Here is a 13,113-nt window from a genome sequence, read left to right on the forward strand (position 1 = left end):
ACATGTACAGTTAGTAGTTATTCACGCATGAAAGACTAATTTCATACAGCAGGTTAAGTTAATTTCCGTGACATCGTGAACTGTTCATCTTTTGATACATCTCTTTCATACGATACAATGCTTATAATCATTATTATGTTTTTCTATTCACAAATGATCGTTCTTTGGACTTAGATATGAACCACATTAGAAATGAAACAAAAGGATGTATTTTCTTTACTTAATTAACCCAATTACCTGTTTTGGTACATGCTTTTTACATGACAATAAGAAAAACAATAGCAAACACAGTTTGTAAAAATTATAAGTGCTAACTACTGAACATAAAAAAAGAAAACGATTCTTAGAATTTCTTGGAGTGTCACCGAGTTCCGACTATCTCAAAGATGCCAGACTATACAAAAGATGGACTTTATATACGTAAATAGCTGAATCGATGGCTGCGGAAAATGGGTCGCCTGCGGTGAAATACCTCAGTACTGACGACGCATACTCGAGGTTTTCATCAGAAAAGATAGACTCCAGACGGAGACACATGGTTGGAGAGGTTGTCCACGAGAATACACAGTCTATAAGGAAGCGGGTTTCCACTGAAGGTTCGATAATTTCGACATTAAATGAGGAGAAATCATACAAGTTGTACCCATCTAGATGGGTCTTACTGTTTATTGCTAGCAGTCTGAACCTGTCAACTTCGATGGCAAGTATTCTTAAACTGTATATTTTTACTCTGATAATTTACAAGGAATGCTTATGTGAGTCCATACTCTATCGGAGTCCAGTCGTACCGAACGAATGCCTAGTACAAGTACGACTGGGAAAATACTCTTCATTATCTGGACTTCATGCAGGAATACCGGTATGAAGAGAAGAACTTGTAAATGGGTAACTTTGCAAGAAATTTTAAATTTTTTAATATTGATAATTGAAGTAAGTGAGAAAATCACATTTTACCTTTTTGTTGTTTTTTTTTTTTTGTTGTGTTTATAACGAAAAATCAAGCAATATAATCGCAGATGGTTTACGTGTAACCATGTCAAAATATATAACTCCTACCCAGGAAACGTTATATATTAGGTTGATATTGGGTCATTGTATGCATCCAGGCCCGTGCCCCCCCCCCCCCCCCCCCCCCCCCCCTCCCCCCGCAGTTGGCTGAGAAGTGACCTATACTCATCAAAAAATCACTTTACTATTTTGGCAAAGGAATATTTTTTCTCAAAATTTTGAGCACCAGAGGCCATCATTTCATACCTGTATTTCAAAATTTCCAGGGGGAGAACCCCTGACCAACCAATCAAGAGGGGAGTAACGCACCCCTACAGTACCTAAAAATTTAGACCTAAAATGCACCAGAGGCCACCATTTCATGCCTGTATTTCGAAAATTTCCAGACAGCCCCCTGACCCCCTAATATGAGGGGAGTACACCCACCAATAAATGCACCTGAGGATACCATTTTATACCTGTATTTCAAAACGATTTCAGGAATCCCTACCCTGAATCTTTTAACATGGGCAAAGGCACTCCCTCCAATACCTTGCTGTGCGCCTCGACGGTGACGTCTTCGTTCAAGACTAGTGCCCCCACCCCCACCCAACGAAAAGAAAAGCCAAACAATTCTGGCTCCAGTATTGTTTCATACAGATAGCGGTTAATTTTGTCATATGCCATCTGTTGAAGGTAAAAGATCTGTGTATGCCATACCAATGTTCGTTGGGCCACGTCCTTGCTACTACAATGAACCTCCAGCTACTATACACTCATACGCGAGTACAAACTACAGAAGCCCGCCCGCTTAGCTCAGTAGGTAGAGCGTCGGTCTACGGATCGCGGGGTCGTGAGTTCGATCCTCGGGCGGGGCGTATGTTCTCCGTGACTATTTGATAAACGACATTGTGCCTGAAATCATTAGTCCTCCACCTCTGATTCATGTGGGGAAGTTGGCAGTTACTTGCGGAGAACAGGTTTGTACTGGTACAGAATCCAGGAACACTGGTTAGGTTAACTGCCCGCCGTTACATGACTGAAATACTGTTGAAAAACGGCGTTAAACCCAAAACAAACAAACAAACAAACAAACAAACTACAGAACCATGTAGAACCATGTTATAATATCTGGTTCCTTCAGCAGAAACATTTTCTAGAAGTTATTTGATTGGGTTACTTACTTATCATGCGTATTATATATTTTAGAACTGGATCACTTTTGCTGCGGCTGCTGACACTTCAGTAGAATTTTACAAAATTTCCACTCTTCAACTGAATCTACTGTCCATGTGTTTTGTGCTTGTTACAATACCATTTGGTCTGACGGCTGCCTGGGTAACGGACACATTTGGGCTTCGGGCAACGGTAAGTCATTTCGAATATTTATACATTAATCGTTTATAGAACATGTACATGTATGGTCTAGATAACATGTGAACTTTTAATGTTTCTTGCATAAATTTTTGTACTGCAGAATTGTAATGATAAAGTATTACGTAATAATTTGAGGTGTCCATAGCCGAATGGTTAATGTCGCTGACTTTGAATCACGTGAACTTTACCGATGTGGGCTGGAAAAGTTGCTTGAGTATAGTATTCTTCAAGTCAGTCCTGGTGGCTTACAGAAGGCCCATAGTTCTAATCGGATGCCCGTACATCTCCGAAACTTTGCGCGGAGGGGCACCTTAGCGTCTTCCTGTACTCGCCCCTCCCCCTCCCCACCCCCAAAGACACTATATGGCATAAATTATGTCAGTTTGACTCTCCTATCTTGAAAAATGTTTAAACGGTTTAACAGCCTTTGATTTGAATAGTTTTCATTTACAGTTTATGATTGCGGCATGGTCAAATGGTGTCGGGTCTCTCCTCAGGAATATCAGCGCAATGGATATAGTGCCACTCGGGTCTAAATATAGCGTGGTTCTGATTGGTCAGATTCTAGTCGCGTGTGGGGAGAAGTTTGTTATAATGATTCCAACAAAACTAGCAGCACTTTGGTTTCCAGAAAACCGAAGAGCACTCGCAAACATGATTGCAGGAATGAGTAAGTGAGGGATTTCTGCATGCTGAGATTAAGGTAGTTAAGTTTGTATGAATTTATTGAATTGTGTGATAAACTTGAAAACTCAGAATTACAGTTTTAGAAATCATATCCCAAACGTCATGAAGATAATGAATTATGCTGAAACTTATGGCTAGTCTTATAAAGAGATCACATTTTCTTTAACTATTTAATGGAAAAGTAACGTTGCTAAATCTTAATTTTGTCTAGCTTGAACATTTTTCTTTATTTATAGCTGATGCGTTGGGTAATATGGTTGCATTTATCGTTGTCCCTCTGATGGTAGAGGTTGAATCAGACATTCCATCAATGGTAAGTCGTTGGTGATGTTTGCACATGGTTTGCTGTCTTGCCTTTGCGTGTTCAGTTAAGAGTAATTTCAGTACCTACCTACCTAACTCCCTTCTCGTAACAGCCTACTAGTCTACATGGATAATGTCTGCACCTACAATTTTTTCTTCTCTGTATTTATTATAGTTACGGTTAATGTCAGTAATCAGTTATTAGAAATGTAATTCACATGTTCATTATTGTCTTCTCCGTGTGTTCTTTTTAATTTTGTGTAATGTCAGCCCATATATGATCATCATCTCTGTGCATTTTTCAGCTATGGGTCATGTCAGCACCTGCATTTCTTCTTGCCTTGATAACGACGTTTTGTGTTAAAAGATCAATACCTCCAACTCCACCATCAGCAAGCGCAGCTAAGATAAGTAAAGCGTTCTTCCCAGGATTAAAAACAGTAAATATTTTCATTCTCTCTGTTTAAGATATACATCATGATTATTATTTTGTTTAAGAAATAATTTATGGCAAAAGAGTGTTTTAATACTTATTTATGAACGATGGGCGGTTATACGTCGGGCATACTAATTTCACGAGGGCGCCCGACATATAACCGCCCGAGTGTATAAATAGTGTTATAATACGGTTTTGGCATAAATTATTTCGATTCTAATATGCCCTTAATTTAAATAGTAGATAAATATAGTAGCGCTCTTTCTTGGCCGCAACAAAAACATTGACGTCACTGCACGTTAACGTGACTTCATTTTAGCGTAAAAGTGTTTTAACAGAGAAAAACATATTAGAATTTCGCTAACACGGACCAAAGGTTCAATTAATGTGGATGGACTGGCATTTCTTGTCCGTCGTCCATGTTTTACTTTATGAATGTACATCAAATTTAAAGTACGCATCACTGCTTTCTTAGAAGTTATACAAAAAGTTAAGCTTGACCGCAGTAAAGGCTGCCAGAGTTTAGAATAGAAATAACCTAAAAAGACTACTTCCAACTTGATGGATTGTCAAATGGTTTCACGTGATTGCTTCCTTCTTGTCTATGTCGGAATGAAAATTCAAGGTCAGATGAACGACGTAGAGCCATGATGACACATTTAAAAAAAAACCCAGACAACACTGCTTATAAGATATTAGTTGTATACCATTTTCTGTTTGCCAGAGAATCCCAAAACTTTCGAAATGAGAATCATTGTTTGTACTTCCTGTAAAGGTGGAAAACATAATCTGATTACGTAATTGTGTCTGACTGTGATACGTCCGTTAGATGCCTTAACATGCCACAGAATGATATGAAAATGGAGCAAAGCTGACATTGTAATATATTTATGTAAAAAAAAATGGCATTTAAGATCCCGGTTTTAAGTTGTATTGCACGTTGGGTAACAAAAAAATAAAAACAGCAAACACACGTTAAAGTAAGAAATAATGTATCATTTTAACTACGTTCATAAGTACAGTGAGTCTGCTTTAAAAGCCGTATTATAAGAATGAATATGTGGTGTTTCGAAAATAGTTTTCTAAAGTTGTAACGACATGCATTAATTGTAATTTCTCACGTTTGTATTTGTAGCTATTTAAAGAAAAGAACTACCTGATTTTAAATTTGACATTTGGCGCTGGGTTTGGAGTTTATATTTCACATCTTGTTTTGCTTGAGCAGTCACTGTGTCCACGAGGATATTCCGATGTAAGTGTTTTGCTTCTTAATGCACTTTTAAATGTTATAAAAGGGATAGAAATATACAAAATTTAACAAAGCAATATTAAAGATATAGAAAGTATTGGGCGACTGCCCTAAGCTTGACATTCCAGCAACTATGTCTGAAAACAATTTTTGAAATAATATTAAATATGAAAAGGGAACCCTTATCCCTTTCCTCTTCTGGAAGCCAACCAAATTATAAAAGAAACACAGCATGAACGTTTTTCCCCCCGTCCTGTTTGTTTCTTTTAATTAACGTCGGCAGTAGTAATCAAAAGTGCAATTTCGTTCGTAAGCTTTTAGTTGGGTTTAACGTCAAATCAACTCAATTATTGGTCATATGGCGACTGTCCAGCTTCGAATAGTGAAGACCCAGGTGCCCCTCTTCAGGCGTAAATGGGCAGTTTGGTAGAACCACCGATATTCCAAAAGCTAGCAGGATACTTTCCTCAAATAAAATAATTCTAAAACCTTAACTTCTCAGCCACAGAGGTCCCAGTTAGCTTTTACAACAGTTGTTTTTATCATTTGATTAAAATAAGTGTCTGCACGTTTCAAATGTAATTTATGAAGTATTGCCCCTTTTTTTGAAAATATACATTGAAACTGTGTTTACTTCAGGAGTTTGCTGGACTGTGCGGAGCTTTGATGATTGTTACAGGTACCGTGTTTGCAGCGCTGGGTTCTATCTATGTAGACAGGACAAAGAAATTTGATGAAGTCCTTAAAATATCTTTCGGCCTAGCTTGTCTGGCAGTAATTGCTTTTACACAGGTATATAAATAGATTTAAATCCGCGTAATGATTACGAGACTAGAACGTGTACTTCGTAAGCATACATGCACGGCTGTCCAAATATAAACTGTTAAACTTTAATTTATTTTTTGTCAACTGGAATATATATTTAATATGTTGATCCCTACACTGTTTTGAAACTAACAAATATATGTAAAATCAGGAACACGTTTGAGTTTATTTAGCCTGAAACGAGATCGTCATAATAATTGAGCCTTACCATGAAAAAACCAACATAGTGCATTTGTGAACAGCATGGATCTATGCTGTTCGCTTTTAAAGCATACTGCAATTAGAGAAACCGTTAGCGAACAGCATGGATCCTGACCAGACTGTGCGGATGCGCAGGCTGGTCTGGATCCATGCTGGTCGCAAATGCACTATGTTGCTTTTCTCATGGTAAGGCTCAATAATATTTGTCGAAATTCTGTGCTAGATGTTTGAATTAGAATTTGTCATTTCACATTCCTGTCATTCTGGTAGATTTTAATAAGTCAAATTATGAAATATAAAGATGGCTTCCTGTCAGATCACGAGCCGACCCCCTATTACTATTTGCCAGATTTGATTAAAGCAATGGATGCCCCAAGACTCAGTAATATTGATACTGAATAATTAACCTTTACCATGCTGAATTTCTAAACTGGACTGGTCCATCATTTAGTTTGGTCAGTACAACCTCCTATTCAAAAGGGTGTTCACAGAAAACTTTACAGACTGAAGTTATTTCGACAAGATATGGATTTCATTAATATCATGTATCCCTAATCTGGTCAATATTAAACCTTGTGATATATCTAGCATTAAAGAAGACTCATTCCTTTACCCAGGTTACACGACAACGTGACCAGCATATCTGGGTGGCCGTTACTTCAGCTTTGTTTGGGGGCTTTGCCCTTGTTATATATCCTGTCAGTCTGGAATTAGCTGTAGAGGTCACGTTTCCAGTAGCAGCGGCAACCAGTTCAGGCCTCTGTATTATCACTGGGTAAGTAGCTGTTTTATTTGTTTTGCCGAAACAATGTTTAGTATATCGGACACAAATGTAGCTAGTTTAGTTAAAATATGAAGTACGTAACCGAGCGACTAAAGCCAGCCTCTGGGCTTTGTCATAATATTCAAATCTCTACGAAGATGAGGCATGGATCGGTTGCTGCTCTCGAAAAGGACATCTGTGAGGTCATATATTTCACTGTATAGCCATTGTCCTGCTCTTATTAGCCTTACGATTTGGTGGCATTTTGCAGTTGCCATTCTGTATTCTATTTACAAGTGTTGAAAATAGAACAATTCAAAATTTCGCGCTCGCCCCACGTACAGAATGCAGAGTCCGGTGTATCCTTGTAACGCCATTCAAGTCAAGTGATAATTATTTAATGGTTGACTTCTTTGCTAGTGTGCACTAGAAGGTGACTCTAAAATGTAATATATTCCCGTATATTTACAGATCTACTCAAGGAATCGGCATAATGTTCGCAATGCAGTTTTTGGCGCGACCTTTGCCTAACTGGGAGCGCAATTTGGAATCAGGTTGTCTACAGGATGGCGCCTTTAACCCACAAGATTTTACATGTGAATCACTTTAATAATATTTTCTTTCGAGTTGTTTCATAAGCTTGTTACAGTAAACTTTCTGTTTCCAGAAACAAATTAAAACACAAGATTAACTTGTAGAAAAAATGAAGATTTAGAGGACGTGTTTCTCTGTTTTATGTCAATGACCGCGTGTCTTTACGCTACATACCGAGAGTTCATTGACATTTTTGTATGTTATCAAATACCGTGCCACTTGTTCAAAATATAATTTGATTAAACTTTACAGAGGATATATTATCTCTCAGGAACAGAGCATTTTCGACAAAGAGAATAAAGGAACCGTGTTGCAGCGATATATCCATACGTCCACCTGATGTATATGACACTAAAATTGCCTTATAAATAACTCCGATACTTTTGTAATAAATAAAAGCTAAATTTCAAGAATTACCATAAACTGCTTCAAGTAAAAAAATGTAAGCAATAAACGGGAAACTTTACTTACCATTGATAACTCATTTTCGCTATGTTCATGAATAGAACTATTTTCTGTAGTTCATGCACTTCTTTTAGATGCTGTGAGGCTTATTTTAAGAATACTTATGTAGCAGGTAAACCCGCCACAACCAGTTACAAACGGACTGTTCGGCGAGATACACGAATTATTGTTACGTAATATTATTTATATTTGAATGATAATAACCTTGTTTTCTGTTTTCTTTTCGCAGATTCTTACCTTTGGATGTCAAATTGTGTGGTAGTTACAGCATTTGTGATACTAGTATTGTTTTTCCGTCCAAAATATAAACGTTTGATGGAGGAGAGAAAAGTGAAAGCAAAAACTGTTGTATACATAATAAATACAGAAAACATTGAAAGCAGTTCCATCCAGATTACAAAACTGTGATCTTAAAAATGAAGGTTACTTTGCACATCCCTAATTTTTTCATGGTTTTCATACTTCTCCACAGGTTTGCATCTAAACAATAATGCTACAATGGTACAAGGTTTAAAATTGAATTTGATTGCTCAGATGTTTTATATATGAATACAAATCAGAAAAATCTATAATAATCAAGGTCAAATATTTTTGTCAGCTCTATACACGGGAAACTCAGGCATGACCGGTATACTTAACCAGTGTTGTAATTGAAAACATTACTTTGCGATTATCCCTGTTGACATTTGACAATAGGTATCCAGTGTTATAACAATTTAAAACATTACTTTGAGATGTTTTCCTTTTGATATTTTACAATTGCAGACCTATATAAGTAGCCAGTGTTGTAACAATTTAAAAACAAGGATGATTATCCAACGGGGAAAGCTACGTTCTAAAAACGCAGCTTCCCCAAACGTAAACCCAGCCCTCGGACGCGCACACGACCAACACACACTCACACAAAAGCAAACACGCAAAGATAAACGAATATATAAAGGAACACAGTGGGGGCAAAGCTTTGGAGCGGTCAGTGGCAAAACCACAACTTGGGAGCTTAAATCAGTTAATGGTGCACCTAGCCTCACCATTACCCCTTCCAAAGTCACAGGAAAGTGTAAATACATTTAAAAGTTACAGGCCAAACCCTAACATATGCAAAGACAACAGAAGGCATGCAATGTAAAACATAAAAATGCTCTTGTATATTTATGCAAATGCAATTCTTAAGAATCCAAAACTCTTGTACTCGATGCCTTTGCAGAAGACAGAGTAACAAGGGAAACACCCTTAAGGGCTTGACGAAACATTACTTTGAGATTCTTCCTATTGAAATTTGACATTTGCTGACCTGTAGAGGTAACTAGTATTGTAACAACTGAAAACATCACTTTGAGATTATCCCATTTGGCAATGACTAACCTGAAAATAGAACCGAAACATTGCTTAGATGTCTATTTATTATGAAGTTAGTCTAACTGGAAACATGTTTGCTTTTAGTATCATGTGACAAGCATTAACCGCAGTATTTGCACCAGGAGAACCTAGCATTAGTAGCAAATTACTTTATTCTGTTTGTAGACAGACATGTATCTTATTTTATCTCGATCTTATAATACCATTTTCTATAAAAAATGTTTAGAAAATGAGTATAAAATATAATTCAATAAATCATCTGTCAAGGGTTATAATGAATTAAGGTCATAAATAACCTTTCCGAAAGTTTTAAGATGTGCTTGATTGAAATAAATAATTGAAACATAGTTCCCTTTTTTGGTCATCTCAAGTAGACGATTTGTGTTGATTCAGGATACTTCATGATATAAATTTTGTTAAATACTGTTGTTATGCTTTCTTCACAAAAAGTCTTTTTACACTCAGTTGTAACATTAAATAAAGATACGTATATACAGTAACTATCTGATTCCACTGGTTTTAGTATGTATGTTGAGAATTGTGAGTATTTAGGATCACAAGTTGTGTATTTGTCAATACCAAATGGTTGTCAGTCCACGTCAGTGATACGTTATCCAAATTTAAGTTATATAAGAAATTACTGTACAAATATATTTCCATTTAAAGGAAACAATAAGTTTTCAATATGTTCTACTTCCCTTTTTAAAATCACTTTAAAAGAAAGTACCAGGGCTGATAGAGCGTGTCTCCTCTTACAGGATTTGAGAAACCTTAAAGTTATTTCACGTAAATTTTGGTGTTTTCCACAAAAACGAGAACATCTTTACCATACTAGTATTTTATTTCATACCCTATGCAATAATAATGGAAAAGTTTAACATGTTTGTAGATGTATGTATTTGCAAATTAATTTACATTGCTGCCACCAGCCATATGCAATTATTTTATTAACCTCCTTCAAGTTTTGCTAATATTAGTTGGTGAAAACATTCTGTTTTTTATCAATAACTAAAGAACACTATGGCCTACCGTAGTCGAACTAAATAGAATGCAGGTCTGAGGTTTGTTGTCTTTACGTTTAGGCAAGAATGACACTGAAACGGTTTAAGATCACATGTTTGTTTCATGCATTCTCTGTTACAAAATTATAAAATTCATGACATTATCTTGAGAAAACTGGGGCCTTAAGTGGTCAAATGTCAAAGGAAGATTGCCGATAGTTACTAGACGACCGTTATTATTTAGGGATAAGGAATCAAGTGTCACGGCTTGAAACGTCCCTCGAGGTGTAGAATTCTAAAATTGGAGGTTAGATGCCCACACATGCCTGAAATATTGTCTTCCTCTACTGTTTAAGGCTGGAAAGTCATTTGACCTAAAATTGCGCTAGCGTGATGTTAAATTGACAAAGTTGTTGCTATTGTTTTAGAGGACAATAGGTCAGCAGTCAAGGTCACAGTGACCTTTAGACAAAACTATTCCTGACCAATAGTTAGAAAATGATAGGGAGAAAATCTATCAAACTTTATAACATGATTATCTAGTGTAAGTAAGTGACATCATTTTTAGCTCGACTATTCGAAGAATAGGGGAGCAATCCTACTTGCCCCGGCGTCGGCGTGAGCGTGAGCGTCACACAAATGTTGTTTGCGTACCACCTCAAATATTTTCAAAGTCCATTGAGATATTGCTTTCATATTTTGCATACTTGTTTACCATCATGACCCCAGTCTGTAAAAAGGAGGAGGCAACTCTATCAAGCATTTTGATTGAATTATGGCCCCTTTTCGACTTAGAATATGCTTATTGTAATGTTAAAGTTTTACTCATAGCTTATATTATGCTATCAAGCACTGAGAATAGTCGAGTGCGCTGTCAACTGACAGCTCTTGTTATTTGTGTCAGGAGGTCGAAGACAAATATTAACTTGCTAGAGAGAAGAATGGTTTATGGGTGGGCCGTTTGTCTAGTAGTAACAAGGTCCGGGGTTCGAATCACGGTCCAGGCACTGGAAATTTCTGAGATGCTATTGAGTTTCTCCCACCTAACTTAGAGGCTTGTACTGGTTCTTCTCAGGAAAGACGGCTTCGCGTGTATATGTGCTATACACCGGACACGTTAAAGAACCTGACTGTCTATTCGCAAAGAGCTTGGCTAAGTTAGCCGGACAAGTCTGTATCTAAAAAGGATTTCTCTCTATCTGCTCTAGGGGTTTAATCTCACTCTGTCCCTCTGGTCGGATCGCTCTGTGTCTGCACTAGTAGAGGATGAATTTTGCGCCCTGTGTGGCTGCGTTTGCTACATGTAAAGCCCCTTTGAATGTATATATCAGGAAAAGGGCGCTATGTAAATCTGGTATAATATATAATGGTTAAGGATCTATAGCTGGAGAACACTTTAGACTGCGATCATCAAATTTAAAAGGCTGATTGTGGATATGCAGTTGAATATCCCTATTGTTTTGGGTTATGCGGTTAAAGGTCAAGTCACAGTATTATTGAGACTAAAAATGACAAACCTAAATAGTTTAAACTAGCCACCATGAGATTTTTTTATAACAAACAGCTCTTGTTTAAACTGGTTTTATACCCAGCAGCTCGTAAAATGTAAACAATGGCGTGACAAATATTGATTGTACCAGTTTTTGCGTTCTTATGGCCAAACAGTTTTTACCTACAGCTATATATTTGTTACGATAGCTCATAGCAGTAATTGGATAACATATTTTCTGTCTAGTGTACAAATTATTTAGAAGAATGGTCACTTATGCCTGGATATTAATCCATCCCAAAAGCCTTTTTAGCTCACCTGAGCACGAAGTGATCGCCCTGTGTCCGTCGTCAGTCGTCCGTCCGTCAGTCTTCAACAATTTGACTGTGGGGTCAAAAACTAGGTCACCAGGTCAAATTAAAGAAAAAGCGTGTTAACACTAGAGGCCACATTTATGACTGTATCTTCATGAAACTTAATCAGAGTGTTAATCATGATGAGCTCAAGGTCCAGTTTGAATCTGGGTCATGAAGGGTCAAAAACTAGGTCACTAGGTCAAATAAAAGGAAAAGCTAGTTAACACTCTAGAGTCCACATTTATGACTGTATCTTCATGAAACTTATATATAGTCCGAATGTTAATCTTGATGATCTTTAGGCCAATTTCGAATCTGGGTTATGTGGGGTCAAAAACTAGGTCACCGGGTCAAATCAAAGGAAATGTTAATTAACACTTTAGAGGCCACATTTATGACCATATCTTAATGAAACTATCTTGATGATCTTTAGGTCAATAGGTCAGGTGAGCGATACAGGGCTTTCATGGCCCTCTTGTTTTTTGTTTACAGGTCTATTTCAAGAATCTCTTCCTGTGCCCATTAGCTTACGATCATCGTTCGAATTAGTTGTTTCAAAGAAGGCTTAAATAAACGGAAATTGTAGTATTTTTGTGAAGAGAAAACTGCTGTCCTACGTACGTTATATCTGCCTCAAACATGTCATCCTTTCCCTCAAAAATGTATTTGACTATTCAAACTGTTTTTGGTAGTAGAAAATAAGAGATCCACTGGAAGCGTAGAACGCAACCAATCAACATAAGCAGATACGGGGAGACTTTTTACAACTGCCAAGCGGCACTTTAACACAACCAAACAATATAATAGCACATTCGCTTTAATTTAGTCTGTTCGTCAGACGTCATGAAATGTGCAACGTCCCTCATGCCTCCTAGCAACGGCTTTAAATTATCCCATTATCCTAAAAGTCAAGAAAATATAACAACATTGACTTCCTGATCTTAAAATATCAACTCACAAGGTCTTCGATTTACCATCTGTATAACGGACAACATTTCAGATTTATATCTTTAATAATTTTAAA

The 13,113-nt window shown here is 37.0% G+C and overlaps 1 protein-coding gene across 1 annotated transcript; it reads left to right on the top strand.

Moving 5' to 3' along the window:
• The first annotated feature begins 436 nt into the window (after positions 1-436).
• LOC123527959 (solute carrier family 49 member A3-like) lies at positions 437-9,631 on the top strand. Its single transcript, XM_053523987.1, has 10 exons — positions 437-859; positions 2,197-2,355; positions 2,818-3,034; positions 3,288-3,364; positions 3,660-3,794; positions 4,926-5,042; positions 5,679-5,831; positions 6,683-6,840; positions 7,300-7,424; positions 8,117-9,631. The coding sequence occupies exons 1-10, from the start codon at positions 437-439 to the stop codon at positions 8,293-8,295; spliced, it is 1,743 nt and encodes a 580-aa protein (XP_053379962.1). The 3' UTR covers positions 8,296-9,631.
• Positions 9,632-13,113: the final 3,482 nt, after the last annotated feature.

This window comes from Mercenaria mercenaria, chromosome 14 (assembly GCF_021730395.1).
Source record: "Mercenaria mercenaria strain notata chromosome 14, MADL_Memer_1, whole genome shotgun sequence".
In the NCBI taxonomy this organism is placed as follows: Eukaryota; Metazoa; Mollusca; class Bivalvia; order Venerida; family Veneridae; genus Mercenaria; species Mercenaria mercenaria.

Excerpts from the sequence above, each read along its gene's own strand:
- LOC123527959 (XM_053523987.1), top strand. The coding sequence starts at position 437 with ATGGCTGCGGAAAATGGGTCGCCTGCGGTGAAATACCTCAGTACTGAC. Across the intron at positions 3,035-3,287 it reads AAACATGATTGCAGGAATGA|CTGATGCGTTGGGTAATATG; the intron begins GTAAGTGAGGGA and ends CTTTATTTATAG. Across the intron at positions 5,043-5,678 it reads GTCCACGAGGATATTCCGAT|GAGTTTGCTGGACTGTGCGG; the intron begins GTAAGTGTTTTG and ends TGTTTACTTCAG.